The sequence below is a fragment of the Thermochaetoides thermophila genome (assembly GCF_000221225.1).
Source record: "Thermochaetoides thermophila DSM 1495 unplaced genomic scaffold scf7180000011821, whole genome shotgun sequence".
NCBI classification, from domain to species: Eukaryota; Fungi; Ascomycota; class Sordariomycetes; order Sordariales; family Chaetomiaceae; genus Thermochaetoides; species Thermochaetoides thermophila.
Genome location: NW_006383037.1, coordinates 1048926 through 1074146, shown reverse-complemented (window position 1 = coordinate 1074146; position 25221 = coordinate 1048926). Strand labels below are relative to the sequence as shown.

At 52.6% G+C, this 25221-nt stretch overlaps 8 protein-coding genes across 8 annotated transcripts; 4 read left to right on the top strand and 4 right to left on the bottom strand.

The window, feature by feature from the left end:
- Positions 1 to 246: 246 nt before the first annotated feature.
- Positions 247 to 1005, bottom strand: CTHT_0062080 (putative nucleotide exchange factor; the record flags this gene model as incomplete). The annotated part of the gene is made up of 1 exon (XM_006696461.1): positions 247 to 1005. One exon carries the CDS (start codon positions 1003 to 1005, stop codon positions 247 to 249), a length of 759 nt encoding a protein of 252 aa, XP_006696524.1.
- A 2937-nt stretch (positions 1006 to 3942) lies between these two features.
- Positions 3943 to 5564, top strand: CTHT_0062070 (uncharacterized protein; the record flags this gene model as incomplete). The annotated part of the gene is made up of 5 exons (XM_006696460.1): positions 3943 to 3949; positions 4141 to 4171; positions 4331 to 4386; positions 4480 to 5282; positions 5334 to 5564. 5 exons carry the CDS (start codon positions 3943 to 3945, stop codon positions 5562 to 5564), a joined length of 1128 nt encoding a protein of 375 aa, XP_006696523.1.
- Positions 5565 to 6126: 562 nt separating this feature from the next.
- On the bottom strand, positions 6127 to 6957 carry CTHT_0062060 (putative translation release factor; the record flags this gene model as incomplete). The annotated part of the gene is made up of 2 exons (XM_006696459.1): positions 6127 to 6510; positions 6646 to 6957. 2 exons carry the CDS (start codon positions 6955 to 6957, stop codon positions 6127 to 6129), a joined length of 696 nt encoding a protein of 231 aa, XP_006696522.1.
- A 665-nt stretch (positions 6958 to 7622) lies between these two features.
- On the top strand, positions 7623 to 8111 carry CTHT_0062050 (uncharacterized protein; the record flags this gene model as incomplete). The annotated part of the gene is made up of 2 exons (XM_006696458.1): positions 7623 to 7764; positions 7879 to 8111. The coding sequence occupies 2 exons, from the start codon at positions 7623 to 7625 to the stop codon at positions 8109 to 8111; spliced, it is 375 nt and encodes a 124-aa protein (XP_006696521.1).
- Positions 8112 to 8534: 423 nt separating this feature from the next.
- Positions 8535 to 11175, bottom strand: CTHT_0062040 (RNA polymerase II elongator-like protein; the record flags this gene model as incomplete). Its single annotated transcript, XM_006696457.1, has 2 exons — positions 8535 to 10967; positions 11032 to 11175. The coding sequence occupies 2 exons, from the start codon at positions 11173 to 11175 to the stop codon at positions 8535 to 8537; spliced, it is 2577 nt and encodes an 858-aa protein (XP_006696520.1).
- Positions 11176 to 11555: 380 nt separating this feature from the next.
- On the top strand, positions 11556 to 12082 carry CTHT_0062030 (ubiquitin-like protein; the record flags this gene model as incomplete). Its single annotated transcript, XM_006696456.1, has 3 exons — positions 11556 to 11605; positions 11741 to 11905; positions 11965 to 12082. The coding sequence occupies 3 exons, from the start codon at positions 11556 to 11558 to the stop codon at positions 12080 to 12082; spliced, it is 333 nt and encodes a 110-aa protein (XP_006696519.1).
- A 3058-nt stretch (positions 12083 to 15140) lies between these two features.
- On the bottom strand, positions 15141 to 16903 carry CTHT_0062020 (finger protein AZF1-like protein; the record flags this gene model as incomplete). Its single annotated transcript, XM_006696455.1, has 4 exons — positions 15141 to 15710; positions 15783 to 15956; positions 16010 to 16063; positions 16118 to 16903. The coding sequence occupies 4 exons, from the start codon at positions 16901 to 16903 to the stop codon at positions 15141 to 15143; spliced, it is 1584 nt and encodes a 527-aa protein (XP_006696518.1).
- A 4384-nt stretch (positions 16904 to 21287) lies between these two features.
- On the top strand, positions 21288 to 21563 carry CTHT_0062010 (uncharacterized protein; the record flags this gene model as incomplete). The annotated part of the gene is made up of 1 exon (XM_006696454.1): positions 21288 to 21563. One exon carries the CDS (start codon positions 21288 to 21290, stop codon positions 21561 to 21563), a length of 276 nt encoding a protein of 91 aa, XP_006696517.1.
- Positions 21564 to 25221: the final 3658 nt, after the last annotated feature.

The window sequence follows — 25221 nt, the reverse complement described above, 5'->3', positions numbered from 1 at the left end:
AGACCTTGTAACAATACCACTTGTGTGTATATCTCTTGTAACATCACGAAACGAGCAGGGTGTGGCGGAATCATAAAATCATGTCATTTCACCCTTCTCTATCTCTTTTCATGTCCATTCCACTGTATCCCGTGAAGTCTCCGAAAGATATCCCTGGCGGGTCGAAAGACAAGATAGCCACCCCAACGCCGCCCATATGAACAAAAGCCAGAAACAACCAGTCGAAAATATACAAGTCAAAATCCCTCACGCTTTGACGGACTCAGCAATCCTCTTCTTCAACCACCCACATATCTGATCCACCAAATCCATGTCCGTCGCCACCACCTGCTTCCCCCTCCACTTCCCCAGAAACTCTTCCTCACCCCCCAAGTGTTCCTTCAACTCCCGCACCAACTCTTCCAACGCCGGCTGATAATTCCTCACCGCGCTGCTAATCGCATACACCGCCTTTTTCCGATTCCCCTCCGTCTCCCCCTCCCGCATGCACATCCCCACCAGCGGCTTCATGCCCCCCATCGCGAGGAATCGCTCCTGGCTCTTGATGTTGTTTTGGACTGCCGTGCCGACGCACCAAGCAGCGTATTTCCTGATCTCTTCCTCTTCATGCTCCATTAACTTAATCAAGGGAGTCCAGAGGCCGAGAGGTTCGAGGTTGTTCGCGTTGTCGAGGGACTCAACGAGCTGCTCAAAGTTGTCGAAGGCGATGAGCTTGTTTTCGAGGGTTGTTTCGGGGTCGTTGATCACTTCAATTGCGGCCTTCATGAGCTCGGCTTCTGAGGGCCCGCCGAAGAGCATCTCGAGAATGTCGCGGTCTAGCTGGCGGGGGCGTTCAGGCTTGGCATCGGAAGGGTGAACCGTGATTCCCGTGGCCTCCGGGAGCATTCGGTCTTCGCCCATGGGTTGGGCATCGCTAGATTGAGTAGTTTGTGGTTGAGTGGCGGCTGGGCTCGTTGTTGAGTTCTCGATGCTCCAGCGGAGCAGGTCGGCGAGTTTCTTGTTCATTGTGATGATGGAGGAGTAATGTGCAGTTTCGCCCAGTTGTTGACTTTGATAAAGTTCTTTTTCAAAATCTTTGCTCAAGTATGGTTTTATGCCGAAGGTTTAAATGTTAGTCTAAGAAGAAGAGCTCTTCGGAACTTGAAAATTGGCGAATAAAAAGTGACTAGAGTTGAAGTCTTTCTTGCAGATATTGTCAAAGATAACCTGCCCCTCCAAAAAGTCGAGGTTTCATCTTGACTTCGCGAACTTTCGTGAAAGTTCTTTCCAAATCCGGTTTAGCGCTAATAAGGCTGTGCTGGGCTGAGCTTATCGATAGGCCGCCCAAGGCTTGGCTCACGCCGAAGAACCCAACAGAGGCGGAGCAAAGGTAGACTAAGCAGATTTGTGTAAGCAATTTCTTACTGTTCTGGAAAATTCATAAAGTCTATCCCCAACAGCTAAGTCTTATCATGAACCTTTTCAATGGTTAGAGATAGTCAGGAGGTCTGTGCTTCGCCCCTTAAGGTGGGATGAAGGCCTGTGGCACAAAGGGTCTATAATGCCGTCATCCAACCAACAGTCGGCAAAGCCCACCGGTGACCCGCGTGTTGAGGTCCAAAGTGACATCATATTCCATCTCGAATAGTTATATCATCCAGAATTCAATGTAGCTACAAGACAGCAGCGGCCTACAGGTGTCAGATGGCAACGGGACTCTGTTTGCTGCCGGGATCACGGCCAGCCTTCTGTTTTGTGGTACAGGTTGCTTCGGAGGTTGTTCTTGTGATGGCCTAGAGGTCTGTCTTCATCAGATATGCCGGTACTACGGTTGAACACTTGGGTTGGAGCTTATTTGAACCATCGCTCATTCGTTCATACGCAACGGATATCCAGCAACAGATTATGATGGCTACGTTCATAAACCAACCTTTGGTTGAACTTCCAAGTCATCAGTGTACCATAGCTGTAGATAACAACCACTGCTGCCTTGCCCATCATAGTGAAGTGGACATCCAAACCCTCGTCGAGCTAAATATGGCAACCTTCCAACAATCAGCCGCCGTACTTCTCAATATATGCTCATCTGGCTGGCAGACAGTGCTACGATCAGCCACGGGTTCAACACAAATGATGGGTTCGAGACATATGAGCACTGCACCCCTGAATTCGAGGTGATAAGCCATGAAAAATCAACGCTGGCACTTCGTAACGAGCTGTAAGCAAAAGACAATCAACCCGCACACTACACCAGCGGTAACGCCGAAATTAAAATGTTGCTCCCCGTCGACAGGCTTCCACAAATAGCCCCGGGACATGGCAAGCGGCCGGGGAGACAGCACCGGCGCCGATAGGATGAATGAAGCGCACCGGTGCTCAGCTGTCCTCATTCCCGTGTCCCCGTCTCCGCCGATGTGGGGAACATAGGCGGCGGTTTCAGGGGCACTTGGCACTTTGGTGTCTTGGTCTCATCCCCACCGACCCCGAGATTGTCGTGGCTCCACTGCAGCACGTCGACCGGAAATTGCAACGTCAAGATGGGAATCGGGATGCACCATCGTCGAAGTTGCATATTTATATAAATACGAGTCCGGGAGTGGTAAGTGAAAGCGGGCGCCGCGTGTATCAACAAGACAGGCACGGGATATGTGACGCATGGCCGAATTGTACCAACATGTATGTAGTGGAGGAGTAGTGTAAGCTGGATGTAGGACCGATCCCGCAGGAGCACAGAACACAGCCTTTTCAGCCTCAAGCCAACAGCAAGCCAGAGCCAAAAAAAAAAAAAGGCCTGCCTAGCTTGATCGCTGACCGGGTCCTCGTACGAATCACATTCCATCCGACTTCAGGCTGAAAAGTTCATCGCAGTCGCTTGTGTTGAATGCTGTTTCGGATTTCCGACGTCCCAAAAGCTCATCGTCCATGATGACATGCTTCTGTCGTCGACATCTGCCTGTTGCATAAGTCAGGCGCTTGGTCCCGACTCCATCGAAGCACTGGGGCGCCGTGTAAAACCGATGCCTGCTTGGCACCATCCTCGGCAGTGGCGTGTCTTTCGAGATCGGCGTCACGATGCCGTCGTGGTTGATGAAAGCGTCGTCAGCTGGAATTTGCTGTCCGACATCCCCCTTTTGCTCTCTGGAAGGTATGGATGGAATCCATACTGTGTCTGTACCCTGTCAAGCCCCTGGGTAGTGGCCAGGATCTGCCAAGCGCTGTTCTCGCGCAATGTCGCCGCACCGTGTCTTGTGTGTCACGTACGGTCTTTGGCGGTCATGGGAAACTGGAACAGATCAAAAGCATCCCAGCAGAATGTCTCGAAGGCTTCCAGAAGTCTTTGTCTTCTGCTTTTATCAGTGCTGCTGGCTGTCACCGTTGCGCGTAAGAAGCTGGCGCCTGACGGCTCAGCCAGAATGCCATTCGTCAGCGTCCACTTCTGGCCCAGCGGTCCAGCCACTGACAGCTGACGAAGCTCTGGCCACCATCCCCTGTGGGCCCCCTTGGCCCCGTTGCTCCCAATGAAAAAGCGGCAAGTGAGATGATTGTTTCTTCCAATGAGGCAGTCCCGCCTGCCCACGGAAACCCACCCGGAGCCCACACCGCCTACCTGGCTGCCCCACCAAGCTTCGCAGCTCTCGCTGGCTCTCGCTGCAGCCCAGGCATTCGAGCAGGGACCAAGCCACTCGTTCCCTCCCACTTGGCAGTCTCCCTTCTGGCCCCCCTCCTTTCTCCAGGCTCAAACCCACGGCAACCCGAGCACTGGAGCACTGGCCTTAAATTCACCTCCCCTTTCCTACTTCGCGCCGCGACAACCAGCTGTCTTTTTCTTTTCCCCTCTGCTCCGCCAAACGGCATACCACATACCCATTCCATCCACACCCGCGCTGACGATCCGGGGATCGCACGAGCTTTTGATATCTTAATTCCAGTTTTTGTTAATTCGCCGAGTTTCGTTCTCTCAAAATGGAGGGTAAGTTGGCCTACCTGGACACGTTGCTGCTTGATTCCCCGAGCGTCGTGATTCCTGATCCCTGGGTCAGGACAGCCCGACCTCGCCCTCCGCCGCTGCAGCGCATCCCCGCTGCCGGCGACGCGGTGTTTCAACATGGCTGCTTTTGAGCTCTCTTGATTCTCTTGACGGATGCTGACAGCTCGCTACAGAAGAGGTTGCTGCTCTCGTTATCGACAATGGGTAAGCTTCGGCTCCGATCCCAAATCCTGATCGACGGGCGAGCGGGGTTCGATTGGGTTCGGCCCACGCGTGCCGCCTATCCCATCGCGTGCCAACAGCGCTTCCAGCGGCAGAACAGAACACAAAACATCCAGAAACATGACTGCTGACGCCTTCCAGCTCCGGCATGTGCAAGGCCGGTTTCGCCGGTGATGACGCTCCCCGCGCCGTTTTCCGTAAGTCAGCTCCTGGTTCTTTTGTCCAGTCCAGCCTACGTAGCTGGGCCGGCCATCCCGACCACATGCCAGCGGCCAGCTAACACTCGCCAGCGTCCATCGTCGGTCGCCCTCGTCACCATGGTATCATGATTGGTATGGGGCAGAAGGACTCGTACGTCGGTGATGAGGCGCAATCCAAGCGTGGTATCCTCACGCTCCGCTACCCCATCGAGCACGGTGTCGTGACCAACTGGGACGACATGGAGAAGATCTGGCACCACACCTTCTACAACGAGCTGCGTGTGGCTCCCGAGGAGCACCCCGTCCTGCTCACGGAGGCTCCCATCAACCCCAAGAGCAACCGTGAGAAGATGACCCAGATCGTCTTCGAGACCTTCAACGCCCCTGCTTTCTACGTGTCGATCCAGGCCGTGCTGTCGCTGTACGCCTCGGGTCGTACCACGGGTATCGTGCTCGACTCGGGTGACGGTGTCACCCACGTCGTGCCCATCTACGAGGGTTTCTCGCTGCCGCACGCCATTGCCCGTCTCGACATGGCCGGCCGCGACCTCACTGACTACCTCATGAAGATCCTTGCCGAGCGTGGCTATACCTTCTCGACCACGGCCGAGCGTGAAATCGTCCGTGACATCAAGGAGAAGCTCTGCTACGTCGCCCTCGACTTCGAGCAGGAGATCCAGACCGCTGCCCAGAGCTCCCACCTGGAGAAGTCGTACGAGCTGCCCGACGGCCAGGTCATCACCATCGGCAACGAGCGCTTCCGCGCCCCCGAGGCTCTGTTCCAGCCCTCCGTCCTGGGTCTCGAGAGCGGTGGTATCCACGTTACCACTTTCAACTCCATCATGAAGTGCGATGTCGATGTCAGGAAGGACCTCTACGGCAACATTGTCATGGTAGGCACCCTGCTATCTTGCTCAGACCCATGCGGACGCTAACGTACCCAGTCTGGTGGTACCACCATGTACCCTGGTCTCTCGGACCGTATGCAGAAGGAGATCACTGCTCTTGCTCCTTCGTCCATGAAGGTCAAGATCATTGCTCCTCCCGAGCGCAAGTACTCCGTCTGGATCGGTGGTTCCATTCTGGCCTCGCTCTCGACCTTCCAGCAGATGTGGATCTCCAAGCAGGAGTACGACGAGAGCGGCCCGTCCATCGTCCACCGCAAGTGCTTCTAAAGTAGGCACCCGCAACCCAATGCATCATGATAGTGTAAAGGCAAGAGGCTAACAGTTTGTTCAGCGCAGGGCTTGGGCACTTTCCCGGATCGGCGCGAGACGGAGCTGGCGGCGGCGGTTGCAACAGCCGCGTCTTGAAGAAAGACGGAGAAGAGTCGGACGTCGCGCATGTATCTCGTGAACAACAACAACGAGCCTCGTATCTTTCAAAAGTTTTGACCTTGGTCAAAAACAACAAGGATAGGTGGGCTAGACATGTTCGAGCATACTTTCGTGCTGTTTGGAACACACAAGACATGCAACATGGGCGACACACGCCCTTGGTTCTTCCCCAGGCGGATGGGCGCGTGTGTGTGCCCTGGTTTAGAGGTGGAAACTGAGAACTATGGTTACAAGTAGGGCCAGGTCTTATACACTTGTTAACTTGTCCATCCGTGGACTACTACGTGTTTTTAATCGTAAAACGTAGAAGCTTTTATTGGAGGGGCCCGTCTTCTTCACCATGGCTTATTACCCCGTTGGTTTCCGGTCCATGTCCTGACCTGTCTATGCCTCGTTCAGATCATATTGCCTTTTCCTTGATGTTGTCCTGGGTATTGGTGTCCAGCTCATCCTCATCTTTCTCTCCCTCTTCCTCTTCCTCCTCCTCCTCTTCAAACTCTTTCCCCTCGTTCCCCCCCTCCTCTAGTCTAGCCGCCTGCTTCTTCGCCTCTTCCAGCTTCCTATACTTCCTCCTTGCCTTCTTGGCCCTGCTAGCTGCCTTCTTGCGCTTGATCTCGCTGACGATTGCTGTCCTCGACTTGTCCCCGTTGATCAGCTCATCAAGTTTTTGGGCGAGCAGTTCGCGGGCGATCTTGCGGTTCTGTTCGCGCGAGCGGGTCGCTTGGCATTTGACTACAATGCCGGTGGGCGTGTGGCGGAGTTGCACGGCGGAGTTGGTTTTATTCTACAAGACACCAAGATGTGTTGGTCAGAAAAGGTCTTGGTGGTGGGGAGGGAAAGCAAACATTACCGAGGGGGAAACCAAACGGGGAAGGGGAGCAGAAAAGAGGGGATACTAGGGAAAGAGGGGAGAGCTTACGATCTTTTGTCCTCCTGGGCCGCTGCCCTTGAGAAAGGATTCTTCGATTTCGGATTCGGGAGGGGGTTTTGGGCGAGGGGGGAGGGGTTTTTTGTGGAGGAGGGGAGAGGTTGTGAAGGGAGCTGCTGTTGCTGGTACGGATCGACCGAGGAGAGTAACGGTTGGGGAGAGGGTTCCTAGGAGAGACGGTCCCCTAACAGATGGGAGGAGGATAGAATCATTCTTGGGGCTCCTTAGTCCGTGTGAAATGGCATTTGCTGCTGGAAAGGCAACCAGTGCTCGCCGGAGGAGAGGAGTGGTAGCGGGTGTCATCTCGTCATTGTAGCGTTAGGTGCGAAGGGCTTGGTTGTTCGGTTGGTTTGGTGATTGTTCACTTCATCTAGAGTGTTGAGGCATGACTTATGAATAGTGTCCTATGTCCAAAAGAGCTTTAGTCTCCCTGCTTGAAAATAGCAGCCCTAGGTCAACATCAACAAGGACAAAAGGCCCACCATCTCTCTCGCGATATTGAAGCCGAAGACGATGATGCTCGAACTGACAGGGATCGAAGGTCTGGGGCAGTGCCGATAAGGTGGGGCAGCGATTGACCAATTAAAGTTTGAGATTCTGGCCCAGTCCGGCTGTTCCGCAGTCCGTCCTCCTCCTGGGTGGGGCCCCGTCGCTTTCTCCTGGTCTGACGCTGACTGGGGCGGTGGGCGGGCGGTGGGAATTCGTCCGATAGTTTTGGTGATGCGACACACCGCGAACCTCGACAACCTCCTTGACAACTACAAGACACGGGATTCGGATTTGCAGACACCGACGGCGACAACGACAACGTCAATAACGGCAACGTCCTACTACGGATGCGCTAGACTACACGACAACAAATCAAATAAATTCCGAAGCGCTCTCTCTTTTTGATCTAAATCCCCTTCCTACCGATTCCTCGCGACCAGCGCAACACCCATCCCCTTTCCATCACTTTCTCGTCCAGCATGGCCCAACCACCATCGATCTCGACCAAGCCGGCCTCTTCCCGCGTGGAGGCCTTCAAGAACTGGCTCAAGCTCAAGCACTACCAATTCGAGGTCACCTTCTCGGTGTACACCTTCACTAGGGGAGAGAAAGTCTTTTTCTGTACGTTTCCCATCACATCACTCCCTACTCAGCCCAACACTCTCTCAGGTTCTGAAATACCCGTATCTTGCGTTGATATATCTTTGAGCACACTGCTAATATAAACGCTAAAAGACATGGTGCTCCTCCTACTCATCTCGCTCACCCTGGCCGCCACCATCCTGTACCTGCCGCGCCACGTGCGCTTCGTCATCTCGCGCGCCTGGTACTACATCCACGGCGAGGCGCCGCCATTCGGAGGGGCCGAGTCGGATATCTCGTTCCTCGCGACGACGGCGAAAAGGGTGATGGATTCCGCGGCTGCCGCGGTGGAAAAGGCGGCTGCTGCTGGGAGGAGGGAGCTCTGATGGGTATCTTGATCGGTGGAGGGTTGACCTGGTTTATACGGAGTTGTTAGATTAGATGAAGCTGGGAATGGAGAGGGGAGTTGTGAATGCTTTCCTCATATATAATGCTGGATTTTGATAATGGGGAGGAGGTGATGATAAAAGTGAAGGCACGTCATGTTTGGACGAACCCTTATCTAATGTCTGACGGGAAGGCTGGCTGGGTGAGAACTTGGCCGGATGAGGATGTATGCTGCGTTGGATAAAGAGGTATGGCGTTTAGGGTGAGTTACGACAGATAGAACTGGCATGAAGTACGCGATCACGTAATAGACTAATAATATCTGACGATGAGCCTTAAATCTAGCTACTTCTCCCTTTCGATGAGATTTTTTTTTTCCTTTAATTGAACTACATATTCCATCATCCAATTTAACCCCCCCTTCACAACCCAAACCTATATATCCTCAACGACCCATCCTCCCCCGCAATCGCCAGCTCCCGCCCCTTCTGCCGCTCCCTCCTCGGCCGCCACGCCAGCTGCATCACAGCCTTGGGAAGACACAACTTCGCCGGAACATTTAGCGTCGACACAATCTCAACATCGCCCTTGCCCTCCTCGCCGGAAACTACCTTCAGAGACACCACAAGCAGCCTACCCGCCTCAGTACCCACCGCCAAAAGAATCAACCCATCCTCCGTGAACTCCGGCACGAAATCCAGCGCTGTGACTGGGTGCTCCTGTGGGATAGCCGCAGCCTGAACAAATTCCCCCTCACCGGCACGTCGGATCCAAAGCTTGACGCTCCTGTCGCGTCCAGCGGTGGCAAACAGTCTTGTTTCATTGCCGTCCTCGCCAAGACGGACAACCGGCGCCCAGGCACAGTCCAAAATCATCCTGCTGTGCCCCTTCGCGTTGGCTTGGATCTGCTTATACTTGTACTTCTTCGCCCCGTTCGCTTCTTCGTCCGATTCACGCTCAAACACAACCCACTGCCTATCTCTCCCGACACTCAACAGTAACCTGTCATCAGGGTATGAAAACCTTACTTTCGTCACCGTCAAACTATGCGCCGCTAACGGCGGCTTTACCTCCGTCCAGGTTTTAGTCTCAAATAGCCTTATCACAGCGTGGTTCAGCGATGACGCTTTACACGCGCTGGCAATCACCCCGCCATCATGGCTTGTCGCGAGACAGGAAAGCTCGTACCCGTGCCCGTAGAGCTTCTCGATCTCGGGCCAGAGCGTGTGTCGAGAAAGAGACTCTTCAAACGGAGGGTGGGAGATTGCGAGCGCCGACGCGCGGATGGTTGTCGCCGGGTCGAAGGCGTCTTCCCGCGAGGTGAGGGGGTTGCTCGGGTCGATGACTGTATCTTGTGCTGGAAGAGGAGCAGTCGGGTCGGCAGAGTCGTCGACTACCTCGACGGCTTTATTGGACAGCCCAAGCACGGGGATGTTTGCTGCATCAGGGGCGGCATTGGCAGCCTCGGGAGACGCGTCTGTCAAACGGGCGAGCATTTGCGCCACGGCCTTGGGCTCGGTGAACACGCGCATGAGCTTTTCGTCTGCGCCGGAGACGAAGGAGGTGTTGCTCAGCGTGCCGATGCAGTTAAGGTCGTAGCCGTGAATTTGGGGGCGCGCCATCTCATGCCAGCTGTTATCGCTTCCCTCGCCTCCGCGCGTCCATTCGGCATGCAAACGGGTCGTTTGGTCGGAGCTGGCTGAGAGGAGGTACACCCCGTCAGGGGACCAGGAGATACCCGTTACCGCGCGAGTGTGGCCTGAGACAGCGAAGTGTTGTTTCCAGGTGTCTTCGTTCGGATCATAGTCCCATCTCCGCCAGCTGCCGGTGCGGCCTAGGGTGATGACCGTTGTGCCAGAGGGGGACCACAGGCCCGTCCAGAACCCGCCGATGCTGCCTGTGGCTGTGGTAGCGCCTTTCTCGCGGCTGACTTCGCCCATTCGGGCGATCGTGAGCCAGATGCCGGAGTCGGGGTCCGCTTCCCAGATCGCGAGGGTGTTGTCCGCTGAGGCGGAGAGAAGTTGGAGCTTGTTGCTGGAAGGGGAGCGGGACCAGCGGGCGGTGTAGATCCAGTCTTCGTGGCCGAGGAGAAGGGCTTCGAACATGATGCAGTATTTGGTGCTACCAGCAGTGACTTTGTGGAGCTTCTGGCCTGGCATCAGGGAGTCAACTGAGAGATCCAGGCCGGTTGAACTCAGGGCTGATAGAGGACTGCCCTGGTGAATCCGCCAGAGACGGATGTATTTGTCCTGGCTGGCTGACGCGAGGAGTAGGTCACTGCCTGCCTCCTTCTTTTCACGGATGAAGTCAAGGGAACGAATCCAGTTCTCATGGCCGGGCAATGTAGCCTGAAGGGTGAACTCGGTAACAGGTGCATCCCCGTCCACGGTTGAGGAAGTGTAGATATGGACAACGTTGGTAGTGCCCGCAACCGCTAAGATGACTTCGGTTCCTTGCTTGTTTAGGGGGTAAAAGGCGACTGCCAATGGCATGTATCTCTTGACAGTTCTGATTGTCTGCAACAGCGCAAGTTGTCCTGTTGTCGGGTCCAAGGTCCAAATCTTTACGGTAGCATCTGCAGCCCCCGTGGCGACAATGGATCTTGATCCTAAACCATTGCCAAACCCTGGAACTCGTAGGACAGCTATGCAATTGATAGGCTCTGTGTGTTCTTGAACGGTCTGAACGCAGGAAGCGCCGGCATCTCGTGAGTTGATGGCCCAAACCCTCAGCGACTTGTCATCACTGCCGGTGATCAAGTAGCTAAACTGGTCCCCATCTGCCTTCGGTACGAACCTGACAGCCCTAACATGAGCTGTATGACCACTTAGGATGTGTGATATGCCGGCTGAATTCTAGCGTTGTGTGAGCTATGAGCCCTCACCAAGATCAGTGATGAGAATGAAAACTTTAACTTACCGAGGGATTCCACAGACAAACATTCGTGTCTGAGCCAAAGGCGACAATCCCATCATCGCCCCAGTCTGCTGCCCAAGCGTATCTGTTTGCGCCAGCCGACAGGTAGCGGCTTTGCACAATGTCTCTTGCGTTGTCTTGAGCCATGCTTGACGCTTCAACCAGGCTCGTCACTTTGGCTCTGGCCCCTCATTAAACTGCCCCTCCATTGCATCGGTGTTTGGGAGGCCCAGACAGATTGCTCTGCGTTCCGTAACGTAAGGATGGGCGAAACGCGTTCTTATTGGATGAAACTTGTTTCAGTTTGAAATTTTAGGCAACCGAACAGCAGAAAATAACCGTATGTGAATATCGTAATTTACCACTAGCGGAAAGTTTGTCCCTGTGTAACTTTAACAGCATTGAACCACCCACAACGCGGGCGGGGGGGCTGTCTTGGCTCAGATTTCAACTTCACCCTTTTCACCCCACATCCAACCAACACAACGCCAACAGCTCTCGGGCATACGAGACAAGTCTCCATCACCATGTCCAGCAAAGCAAAGCTTGAGGAGATCCCCATCACCGTAGATTTCTCGTGAGTGGAGACTTCCCCTGCGTCAGGTTTCACCTGGGCGCGTGGTGATGCTCTCCCCTTGCAGCCAAGGAGTTCTCATCACACTGCCCTCACCCCGCTTCCATGCACGCGGCTGACATACGCGACTCGATGTAGCGGCGGTCTTGAGATGCTATTCGACAATCAGCGTCGTCACTCTATTTCCTTGCCTGCTAAGGATACGGAGGGAAAGCCGGTCACCATCGCATTTTTGATCGACTATATCTGCAAGAAGCTCATGAAGGACCCCCGCACCGATCTGTTTGTGTTAGATAACCACATGTAAGCAGTTTCTTTTATACACAGCGTGATGTGACGACAGCTTTTTAACTGAAGTACAGCCGGCCTGGCATCCTGGTGCTGATTAACGATGCCGACTGGGAACTCGAGGGTGAGGAGGCCTACGAAATTCAGCCAAACGACAATATCCTGTTTGTTTCAACGTTGCATGGAGGATAGAGTCCGAATGCCTTCTCCCCCCCCCCCCCGGGCAGACTTCTCCTTCAAGCTTCACTCCGCATCTCTCTTGGCAGGGCTCTCACAGCTCAGCACAGCCTCTTGTGTCCTATTCCCAACTGATGAGCAATACGTCAAGGGCTCCTTGCCAGCGGTCAATTGTGGTGTTCCCAACATCCAGGCTGTCCGGAACACACTTCTCACATTCGGCCCAGTATGCCATCCTCTAGCCTATTGTGATCGTGCACAGTAAAGGCTGGACACTCTTCTTCCGAGTTTCCGCGCCCGTCGAATTAATCATCTTCTAGGCCCTGGCTAGTTTCTTCAATGACTTCTCATCCTTGCGCGGAGATCCCTATGAGAACAGGCTGGATACAGCAAGCAGCCAGACAGACACCCTGTCAATCGCCTGACTTGATCACCATGCAAGTCCTCCCTTTCACGAGCAAGCCATGTTCCGAATCTTCCATGACGAAGGGAGTTGTGAAGGGAAGGTAACACAACGCCGTTGGAGGCGTGGCTCGTCACGGAAGCAATGAGGATCAGGCTTGATGGAATACGGGGAAGTTTCAGATCAGGTCTGAAAGATGTGATTGATTCTATCATGCCTCGATGACATGTTGTTTTGTATTGATACATTTTACCAACGACGTGCTTGGCGTCAAATCAATGGCTGAAGAGACGGAAACTCAAAGTTGATTCCAAGGCCTTCTGATATTCCACCGCTACCTATGCAACGCGGTTTCTACCGCATCTCCTCTCACCTCAACTTCAACTTTTCATATGACAATGATCGTTGGTCTCTACCTCGGCCCTTCTTACGGTCAGGTCCTTCATATCAATGAATAACACCACGGCTCCCAAACAATCATGTTGTTCCCTTGTCACCGCCATACTCTCTCCTTTTGCCGAGAAAAGTCGGTTCACCTACGAAGTGTTCGTTGTTTGCCATTGTTGGAAGTGCTTCAGACGAAGTTTAAAGTCCACAGAAGTACAATGTGCTGATTCCTTAACCAATCTGTGGAGCCTTGACATAAAGACATGACCTGATGCCATATCCATCGTGTCAACCACCTCCCCTTTTAGTGTACATATGTAGGTACAACATCGACACTCCTTCAGCCGGCACCGTCGCGGCTGCTGCTAACTTCGGCTAAGTGTAAAACCGATATCATCATCGACGAGAGACGCGTCTGAATGTGCCCTTCGAACATCTCCTGCAGACTGCTTACCCCAGCGAGCCCGATGCAGACGAAGGACGATGACGAGGAGAGAAGAGACGAACATGTCAGATGACGATGCCAGGGGCAAAGGCTATCCACAAAGCCGCCTTTGCAGTCTCCAGTAGACAGGGGTGCAGACGCCGGAAGCAGGTCCCGGTGGCCGGGGTCTGTTCTGCAGTGGGCAGCGGCGGGGGCTGGGCTGACCCGTCCCAACCGGAGGTCGGGGAAAGTGGGGAGAGGGGGGGGGGAGCAATTCCAGCAACAAGGGCAGGCAAGCTCCCGTTGCAAAACGGAATCATGAAGCGAGAAACGGATCCGCCTGGCCTTGCCTTGCCTTGCCTTGCCAGAACAGAGGATCGACGTTGTTCTTTCGCAAGCCCTGCCCGTACCGAGCTGGGGATTCTTGACGGGTTTAGGTACAATGGTTTGGAGGATTATTTTTGGATTGGTAACGATACGCTATCGGGAAATCCGATTCGATTCGAGAATGATATCACCAAAAAGGGTAGAGATTGGGAGGGAGATGTTGGGCTGAGGGAAAGGTCCAGGTCGAGACCGTTAGGAGTCAAAGTCTTTTTGTGAGGGGGTTACTGGGGTACTGATAGGGTTTGAGTTACGGAAAGGGCACTGTAATGTGCTTTAAATGTTGACGCGATGAGAGATGAAGATAATATGAATTGTCAGAGACCATGATAATGCATGTCATTGTCAAGGGAAAATGTGACAACACAAGTACCTATATGCACACTGCATATCAGAAGAGACATTTTTTTTCCCCTTAAGAATGGTTTTGTTTGTTCACGCATCCAGCAAAAAAAAATAAAATCTGATAACTAGTTACCAGCAATTCTGATGTGGCGGGCTCAGTAGGTGTGTACAAGTATTTCTCCTTGGACTTGGGCTAGGGAGACTCTCAACTATCCTGATGCCCAAAAGGCAACCGAGCAGATCGATCGACGATGCAAGTCGCCCAGTACGGACAGGGGGCCACCGCTGTCCGCCCGTCCCAGTGCTTGTCGATGGCTAGGGATGTGGGATGTGATATGGTACGGGTTCAGCCGTGAACATCTTTGGACCCAGCAGTTTGGTAGCCCGGCCGCGAGGTCGCCGACCATTTTGCTGTTTCTTGATCACAGGACACACAGTCCAGGAGAGACCATTTGCAAACAAACTTTGAACAATGGAGATAGGGGCGTGGCAAACAGTCGAATCAGATACCGAATACCGAAAGGAGAAGTGGGAGATGTGTCAGAATGCAGATTGAGGAAGTTAGGGTGTGGAGGTTGTGTCACATCTTCCCTGTTGATCTCGCTTTGTCATCAGGCGGATTTGACAGGAATGGCGCTGAAAAAAAAAAATTCTATCCTTGATATCGAGATCGATGAGGTGTAGAGACGTTGCAATTTGAGCAACGTGGAAAATCCCATCTTTTGTGGGCACAGGTTGAGCAGTTCCGTGCAAATGACGCCTCCTCCGCATGCTTGTTTCCTTGGTTCTAACTCAAACATTATCACTCTGGAGTTGGGAGCCTTGTGGGTTGATGAATCCCTTCATTTTACGCCTTGAGATAGATTTTATGCCAGTGAAAGTAGAATACCTTCCCAATACACAGCGCAAGCCAACCCCACCCTCAGTACATACCAACAAAACCCCCTTGAAAGCAGACAGCCGACCCAGAACTCCATAGATGGTGTACATGACCAGGCACTTCAACAAATGACCACACAAAACAGAGAGATAGATCTACATGTCCCTGAAGAAAATCAACAAGGCCAACCCACAACACTAATGCAAAACTTTTCAAGTGATCAAAGAATCCAAAAAAAGATGCTTTTGGATCAAACTCCATATGGCGCGGGCCACTCCCCGCCCGGATGCCTAGTCTGAGGAATCCCCATCACAGTATGGGGCTGTGAAGGCAACACGAAATACCCCTCAGCTCTCGGCTCGTTGCCATAAGGATCATGATAAATCGGTGTCGGGATCTGCGGAAGCCCATGATGATGGGCAGCAGAATTCGGCGCCACCATCGCCACCGGCGATGAGAAAGGATGTGGCTGCGGAATCGACTGGTGATGATGCGGCGAGGGCCCTTCAATGGGGCTACTCGCTGGTGTCGTAACAGGCGTCAGAGCAGCTGTGGTCAAGACCTGATGAAGCATCGGAGGCTGTGAGGTTTGTTGATGTGCCTGGATTTGAGAAGAAGTCAAGGGCTGGTCGAGCTGCAGGCGCTTGACTTTACGGTTCTTGCCGCGGCCCTTGATGCCCTTGTTGGCGTTGTTGTGCAGGGTCATGAAGTATTCGATGAACTCTTTCTCTTCTTCGGGGAGCGCGTCAAAGTCTTCGATAGAGGCGAATTTTTCTTTGAGGGACAAGATTGTTTCGAGGTGGAAGCGGTTCTGGTGTGTCTGTGTTGGTGGGGGGGGGGGAGGATTGTTTAGTTGAGAGTTTTGAAGTGCTGGGGAATTTGTCAGACCAACCTTAAGATTGCCCTTGACGGTAAAGGCCTTGCCACAATTATCCAGGCGGCAGATAAGCTTGACCCGGGGTTCATGGATCTTCATGTGTGACTTAACGTTGGAGCGCTGAGGGAAGGCCTTGCCGCAGCGAGGGCACTCATATGGTCTTTGGCCGAGGTGACGGCTCACATGTGACTAGACTCTGTCAGCGACATTCCAAGAGTGTCAATTTAAGATGGACAACTTACCCTAAGGTTAACCCCCTGAGTAAACCTCTTCCCACAATCAGGAATAGGGCAGACCTATAACCCAATCAGCACAATGCTGGTTTCTCATCTCCTTCCAAGGCTACTCACGTAAGGACTCTCCCCCGTATGCGCCCGTCGATGCGTCTCGAGATTATTCCTTTGCGCAAACGTCTTCGTGCACCCCGGAATATCGCAAGCAAATCTCTTTTTCCTCGCCTTCCCTGCCGCTGCTGCCCCCTGCTGTGAGTCCTTTTGCCCCTCCTCACTACTCCCATTTGCCTGCTGCTGCTGCTCCTTCCGACTCTTCTCCGTCAGCTTAGCCGTCTTCACCCGCGTCTGAAGAACCTTCATGAGATCGTCGACAGCAGTCCGTGTTTCGTACACGGGCGCTCCCCCAACCCTGACGTTTGGTGTGATCTCCTTTGATGTGGTTGATGTTGGCGAAGAAGCAGAGGAAGAATCTGGTGATGGCCGCCGCTCCTCGACCGTGACGGAGGGACTCCGGCTGCGCTCGACGGGTGTCATAACCTCCCAGCGGTCTTGGCGTCTTGGTTGGGTTAGGGGTTCGGGACGAGGTTGGGCGCGGAAGGAAGAGGATGAGTCGGGGAGCGTCTGGGGGGTCAGGGGGACAGGCTCGTTGTAGGCAACTGGGCCCTGGTATGGAGGAGAGGCAGGAGGGGACAACTGGTGATGTCTGAAGGCATTCGTGATGAAGGGCTGAGCAAAGTTGGTACGCTGGATGGGCGTTGTTGGTGACCCCGACTGGCACTCGAAGGACATCATGCCGGTCTCGAGGAAGGGGTATTGGTCGGGATTGGCGTGGGGTTGTTGGGATTGTTGAGGCCAACGAGCCCAGCCGTCGGTGCTCGTGTTTGACTGAAAGGTGATGGCCATCTTAAATAGAGATGTGTTCGTCTGGAGCGTTCAGCAAGGTCGTTGTATTGGCGTATGTATAAGTCTGGACAGCAACACAGAGCGATACACGAGAAATGATGACGCTAGATGATCACAGACACACAGAACAGGCGACAGCCTTCAAGCAATACAACTAGTACAACAGGTTGTCCCTGGCTGTTGCCACGACTTGATGGAGCGAACGAGACGATGGGGCGAGCATCCCGAAGGGGTGGGAGAGGAGACCCGGTTCATATATCAGTAGCGTACCGGGCCAGATCCCGTCAGCTGGTCCCGAGCAGGCGGGAACGCCCAGTCTTTCCGATCGACACTAGTTTAAGGCAAACCAGTCGATTGGTACTCTTTGGAATCGTGTTTGGGAAGGGCAAGTCCCCATCAAACTGGGGCGTTTGTATTAGTTCCTTTCCCCATTGGGGCACATATTCTACATAGTGCACTTAGTCGTATGAGAGGGCTCGAACCAAGGCCAAACCCCCACCGCCAGCCAATGCAACGGATCCCGGGGGAGTCTTACCCGCGAATTTGGGCCGGGCTAGAGGCAACAGACCAAGCCGGGCCGCAGGGGCTCTGATGGGGCAACCCCCTTCCCTTTCGTTTGGACCCCTCTCTAGCCAGGCAGGCTACCGTCAAGTCACCATTTCCTGTTGAGAGGTTTGACGGTGAGACAAGATCACAGCCGGCAGCCTACGTTGCGATGACACACGCCGAGCCGAAAGAGGACTCGGATAATTCCGCCCCATCACGGACTTGTCAACACGTCTCCAAATTCCCCCTCGGGATGATCTCTCAGTTCCCCGGTTTTAATATATCTCGTCTTCTCCCGCAACCATTGCCTTCATATCGAGATATGGGAGCCCTGTTGTGCCTTGTTTCTGAAGATCGGGTAGCAGCTGTTTGGCAAGATCTTGGCTTGAGAGGAGCAAGATCGCAGGTCCAGTGAGCGTGGTACGACGACTCTCAAAGCTCGCAACCACATCAGGTCTTTGATGTCGGCTCTAGTAAGTTAGCATGATTGCTAGTTGCAAGAGGAGTCTGAGGAGCAGCTCCAGAGTCACGCCGTCGTGATGCACGATTCTTTTGCGAAGTTCCATGGAGAAAGATTGGTGAGAAGAGATAAGTAGCAGTGGGTGTGAAATCGATGGCGTATGTAAGATGGCACGGTAATGACAAGGCGAAACAGCAGAGCAATAGGGGGCTCGAGCCAGGCCAAGACGAAGAATGACAGGGTATTCTTCCTTCAGATTGGGCGCCAGCACCGGAACCGAGCCCGGACGCAGCCGTGTAGCTTCCCGGAAAGTAACATTGCATGCTGAAAGACCAAGGACATTCTCCACTGTTCATTTGGTCAGTTTCATCCATAGTTATTCGTCTCAGCAACTCTCTTGCATGCCCTTTGGTCATCAGATCTCATAGGCGCGCTGACCCCGCGTTTCATCGCACCACATCACAAAAGATGAGAATTGAAAAATGTTTTTTTTGTTGACCTCGGGAGACGCAAACAGAGGAAATCTGATAGCCCTTGCTATCGGCATGTGATTTGTTGAAGCGCTTTGCAGGTGGATGGTTTGTTAAGTACCAATGTGTTTTTTTGACCTCCTCCAATCAGCCAGTGATAGGTATGTCCGGGTCTCATATCGCGTTCCTGCTCAACAATACCACAGAATCTTTGGCCTATACCTAGGTAAATATCAGGGTACAGCTTTGCTCCTCGACAGCATTCAGGTCCCTATGTTCAGTCCCCTTCGGGAGGACTTGTTTCGTCGGCTACTTGCAGCAAAGTTGGTGTGCACTGGCTCTCGATCGAGCGAGCCGCCTCGGTACTGCAGTTACCAATACCACGGTTGCCGGCCGCGCCTTTGCTTGTGGTACCGTAAATCCGGGGCGTCCGCTACGATGGGAACCGTGCGCTCGAGGCTCAATTGGCCTGATCTGTGCGTTTCGAGATACACAAGTCAGCATCCAGAGTGTTTACGGCAAGAACGAAGGCAGTCTTGCAGCCGCATTGTTTCGTTAAGTCTACTGCATCTTTGCAGTGGCCCCCTACGCTAGCATATTGCATATCCCCTTGGTGTTGGTAAGACGAAGCAGGATAAAGGCTATTCAGCTAGTTGATACCGACATGCCTATACTGTTTGGAGAAGGCTACATATTCGCTCTCATGTGGCGTCCGGTCACTGCAGTGACAGCTCCTGCATGCTCAAACGGTTTTCTTAACACAGACCTGAATACGGATCCGTGTTCACAAACCCCAAACATTGCAAGAAAAGTATATTTAGTTTGGACTCCTGTTTTTGTTGGCAAAAAATGCTGCAAGAATGGCAGGTACACATTGCGTCTTCCTAGCTGACGTACCTACATATTCGTCATCCACGTACTGTATTGGATGCGAAGCCCTTTAGCCCAATAAGCGAACCTGTAGTCTTTCCCTGCTTACACAATTGGACACATCTCATGGGGGCAGCAACCTTTCGGTCTTAGATAATGTATCTGCAGCTATTCAAATGCGACCGAAAGACTCTCGCGAGAGAGCGACCGACTCACCAAAATCAGGATTCAGACTGCTTTGGAAACTGAGCCTAGGCAACATACCTAGGTGTCTATCTACTTACAGCCCAGTAGCGCTTGTATGTAAGGGGCAGCGAGCGGTTGAAGCAAGACACTCTGCTGCTATGTGAGTAAGTACCTACCATACATCGTACCTAGACCAGTGACATGACAAGCAATCGAGCCAACCAAGGCTCAGCCCGACACGATGGCCGCGGTAGTGACCCGTTGCCGCAAGGAATCGGACAGGGTCCAGGAATGCAAGTCATGAATCTGACGACTCATATATATTTCTCACAAGAAGCGGTTCTGCAAGCAAATCCGGATCTGGAAGGGCTTACGAGAGGTGGACGGATGTCGATCAGTTGGTTATATTTAAACCAGACAGCCGGGAAGGAAGCGTGTCACCTGGCCTTTTCATCATCAAATTCGCCAGAAAAAGAGTATCCCCGCTGTTTGCGTATCCTCGCCCAAGGTACAGTATCGCGCTAACTAGCCGCGCTAAGGGTAAGGGTCCGGGAGCGTTGGTGGGTGTCCGCTTCGCTAGTCCATCCGCGAGCGTCCCCAGGCCCCATCACTGCCGCCGGCACAGGCTCCCGAGGAGCTTCCCCGGTGACGGGTCGAGCGCTAAGGGGTGCTGGAACTGGAGATGGCGAAATCGATCGGACCCTCATCGGGCCAATCACGGCGGTATTCCAGGTTCCCCTCGCCAAACTTCCGCGGCGCTAGAAGATTCCTCGGTCACATCAAAAGGGCAAGAAGTGGACTGAGCAGTCGTTAGTGATCGGGACGGCCATATATAGTTGGTACTTAACAGCTTTTCGGGCAGCTATGCAGTCAAGCTTTGCGTGAGAAGCAGCGAGAGAAAGAGTCCACTCTTCACATATTTGATAATCGGTTAGGCCTAGTGCTGTTTGCTAGAGCGTGTTTATTTCAGTAAGCATAATTTTTTTTTAAGAATTGGCCTCTCGAAACCTCTCGCTAATAACAGCTTGCACCTCGCTTTCTGCCCTGGGTTTTCCAGGTACTTACATAAGAAGACAAATGCCTTCGAAGGCACAGTCTCGCTATCGCCTCGCACCAAACATTTGTACAGATACCGTACCATCTTGGCATTGTTCGGTAATCATGGGATGATTTGCTGCTGGCAGCAAGGGTAACCAATCAGGTGACGCTCTTAAATGTTTTTAAAATGGTTCTTTAACCATTTTCAGCATAGAGCGCCCTACGAACGTGAACCCCCTGCTCTTCTGTCGCTTCCAGTACTCTGGATTGCAGGCGATCTCCCCGGACCCTTGTTGCTGGTCGCCAAGCACCAAACCAGCGTCGTGATACCCACAGAATTGGCTCCCGCCTTTGGTTCGCGACCCTTGGCGTGGTGCCGCCGCGCACCAGAACTCTACGCTCGCGCGCCTTTCCTCACCATCCATGCTAGCCCCGCCACTTCTTGCTTGGTATGATAAAAACAGGTGATTCTCATTTGCTGGCCTTGCTCAATATGGCGGGCAGGCTATGAGCTCCCTCCAGCCCCCGACTCCCACTTCGATGAAAGGCTTCGTCCATTCTCGTTCAACATCAGTCTTGCCACCATTTTACTATCGCCATCACTTTTGCTAGTTGAGCCGAACAGCACTCCCGAAACGCCGGCAGTGCCGTGGAACCAGCACCACGATTGGGAGGATACGGCGGGATGAGGCAATATTCCAAAAAGCCAGCACCTAGCATAGCAAGTGCTAGCGATTTCGGAAGAGGAACCAAGAACCTTGATGGGCACATCTGCGTTTCTCGTGGGTAAGAACTCTTGGCGAATACGGAGAGCATGGCATGCAGATATGATCCCACCAGAAAGGTTGTCCCTGTTTCCCTGGCACGTTCCCATCAGCGCAAGGCGCCCAAGCGTGGGGGTAAACTGGGGTTTGGGCCAAGGTGGGGGGGAGGGGAGAGGGAAGAGGACGAGATGCTCCAGGACGACCGGAAGAGCCCGCCCGTTGCGCTATCTCTGTCCCCGTACCATGGCCATGGGCTCCAGGAGACGAATCCTTCTGCCCCGTTGGCTTATGAGATTTGCTCCGCCGCGGAGAATGAGTTGGACTAATGTGATGAAGAAGCGTGGGGAATTTTTTTTTTCCGAGAAAATTTTCTCGACCAAAAGTTCACATCCCCAACACCAACACCGAGGTCCTGAATCGCGGCGGTTGTTGGGGAACTGGAGCCAAGCAGAGCAAACCGTCACCAGGCCAGGTCATGTCGATGGAACCGTGACCGTTTAACAAACCCACAACGGTTCTTGTTCCAACGTCTCAGATTAATAGCTATACTCCACAGAAGCATAGCGAACTTCATTGAAACCACTCGACAACAACCAAGAACCGTCCAACATGCTCAACACCGCCAAGAAACTCATCGCTCACTATCATAAGCAGGGTGGGGGACATTTTCAGCATCTTCTGAAGCCGCGATGTCGGAGAGGGGCGTGGCTCGCTTCTTGCTCTCGTGTCATTGGTCACCATGGATTCAAGCACTTGCCTTAGATGTGAAATGCTGCAATCTTCTTGTGAGGGAAACGTTTCCCCGTTCAGCATTGCCTCCACGATTACCTGTTGCTTACTCTGCCCCACGGGATCACGAATTTAACGTGATTACACCTACGTATTACAGACACTAGAGTGTAGATGCGGCGCAGCAAAGAGTGTTGTTGGAAGTTAGACCGGTTTAGATCCCACGGCTTGTTGAAGGTCTCAGGATGCTCAGCTGCACCGATGCCTGAGGACTAGTTGTGAGAGATCCAGCCGCTGGCCACAACCACGATGGGCGTTGGTTTCTCAGCTTGATAATGGGCATCAAGATGGTTGGACTGGGAGATAAGCACCTGCCAAGTCTTGACAACAACCAATATGACTCTGTGGTAAGAAAAGCAACAGTTTCGCTTGCTGAGACAGATCCCGTGTGCCTGTCAATGGCATCCACGATAAGGATAACAGGAGGCGATCAACAACCTTCTCAACTAACTCTCAAACCTGCTCGACACTCCCATTGTGTGTTCCCGTAGCACTGAAGATCTAAACAACAGGCGAATCGGCCCCTCCCAAAACAGATCCACGACCTCTCGAGCGGGTCACTCCCGGGACCAACCCTCCACCAATGCCTAACCTTCAACCTCCTAACAAGCTTTGACGATGTTTCACCCGTGCCTGTGGGGATAAGGTTTGTATCGATCCGATAGGCGAGGGCGAGGGCGAGGGACGGCTTCTGCGTGTCCCTTGCAGGAACTGGACAATCTGGACAATCCCGAGGAGCTCAATGAAAGTGAGGGCCACTCTGCAGGGTCTGACAGGGGAGCGCTCGGTTGTTGTAGAGGGACGTTTATGCAACGGTCCGGAAGGGGGAGGGGGAGGGAGAGAGAGATATGAGTGGATATATGAGTGGATATAAGAAAGATACTATTGAGACGATGTTGCACAGCGTATCGGCATGCCTGGGTGGCTGATCTTGAATGGATGGTTCATGTATCATGAGAAGTGCCGGTCAAGAGGATGGAGGGTCTTGTTGCGACAGCATCATTGCCCAAGTGATACTGCCGCCCTCAGCCCCTGATTATCTTTGGTGTGGGGGTTACATTGAAGAGTGAGATATCTCCAGTCTTGACATGAAAGGGTCCCTTGTTGAGAACACTTGGGGCTGCGGCTCTTGTCAAAGGGTAACAGTGACAATGTTAGGTATCATTTTCCTGCACTCGTCATCGATCCTGGCGCATAGACAGGTGACATTCGGTAGTTATTACTCTTTAGTGAAGCTGTTTTGTTTCGCCAAAGCCTCTTAGCATAAATCATATGTACAATCTGCAAGATCCAGGCAAAAATAAAATAAAATAAAATAAAATAAAATAAAATAAAATAAAATAAAATAAAGTCATCCTCCTGCTTTGTGGCGTAATCGCTACTGCATCCACGCTCGAGCGTGTTGTTAACACCTAAACACTCCCGGTTGTCGGACAAACTCGGGACGCCGATCGCTTGCCCATGAATCCGCGTTTATCACTTGCCCGAGCTGGCCGGTGCAAAGAGACGATCGTTTCAGACTGCCAGATGAGGACTTGGGCCCTCGAGCTATGTTTGGATGGAGGCGGATAGGGCAAGGGCAAGACATGTATCGAAGATGAACGGTTGCGGCTCTGCGACGAATCGAGACCGTCCGAGACGATCAGAATGAGGCGCTCGGGAGAGGCGGACGGGACACGAGGCCGGTGGGAGGTTGTAGTGTTGAAATTTGGGAGGGGATCTTGGGGGAAAAGGGTGGGTGGGGAGGGGGGTTTGGCTTGTTCGAACGAGACAAGTGTTATTGAGTCTATCAGTGATGATGATGATGATGATGTATTTCTTACACTTTCTGTCATCTTGAAGTTGATTTGATTCCTGTGGGCTGCATTCAGAAAGACTTGCTGTGTAGTTACAGCATCAGAGAACTTGTTTGATGCTCTGCCCTTTGCTACGTCCTGCACGCTGTCACAATGAGACAGATATTTGCCAGTCAATGACAACCCGACGTAAGTCACCAGCGTCATTCCTGCCGCCGCTGCCAGTAAGCTTTGCATGACATAGTCAACTGGCTCAGGGGGGAGCATGGCACGGACGATACGCATACCTAGAAAGCTGAGCGGGCCCGATGTTGTGCCGCGTAACACAACATGAAAAGGGGACCTCGAGCAAAAGTTGGTCAGCAATAATTGGGATTAAGTAACCTAGGCGGCTATGGCCGTGCTACGGACAGTTTTTGAGTTAGGGTCTGAGTCTCGTTTCATCTATAAGTTGAGAAGGTGATACATGTTAAACTGGTGCTCAGTTGTCTATCTAATGATTATCCTTACCCTGGAGCCTGAGGGTAAACAATGTCGTTCATCCTTACCCCTGACCTAACGGTTAAACTGAGACTCTTATACGTGTATATCCAGATATGTACCTGAATTTCGTGGTAATTTCTATGTGGTATGAGTTTGTCTACTACCACAATCTTCTACGAGCAAACACCGCCACCCCCCCACCCCCCAACCAACAATTTTTCGATGAATGACAATTAGGGTTGTAAGATTATTGTTAATCGCTCAAAATTCTGTCTAAGCTCAATTGCCTCTAAGGATAAAAAACTGAATAGGATGACACGCCCCCTAATCCCTGATTGCCACTCCTCACCAGGGGCTACTGGCGCTTGTTTTATGCACTCGACTCTGCCAATTACGTGCTGCTAACCCTTGGAAATTAAGCTCGGCTAGAAGTTAGTATGGACTAGTCCTTGTCGCCATCTCGCCTCAGGAACTCCGGTATCTAAATTCCGGTTATGTCTCACAGTTCTTCCAAGAGCGAGACCTGAGTGTCACAAGGTCATTGGCCAAGGAACGATTAAGTTGCTAGTCCATAGTCTGAACAGCCATAACTTGAGTGATCTTGTTCATCTTGGAGTGGCGTTATTTTCCAAGTCCTTGAGGGGTACTTAGGTATTCAACGCAGCATGTACCAACGGAACAATTTCCCTCTAACCCATAATGTACTCCGTCTACGCATCAAAAGTTACCATGTCAGCTGTTCTCATCACCCTCCCTGCAGTTTCTTGAATCCAGAACTCTCTAGCTATGGGGTTGGATCAAGGAACACGATAAGGATCAACACAACCTTGCATGTGGTTGGATGTTGCTTGCGATTCATACAGATAGCTCACCAGTCTTATGTGGGCTAGAACTCCTGAATTTTTGCTCTGCTTCT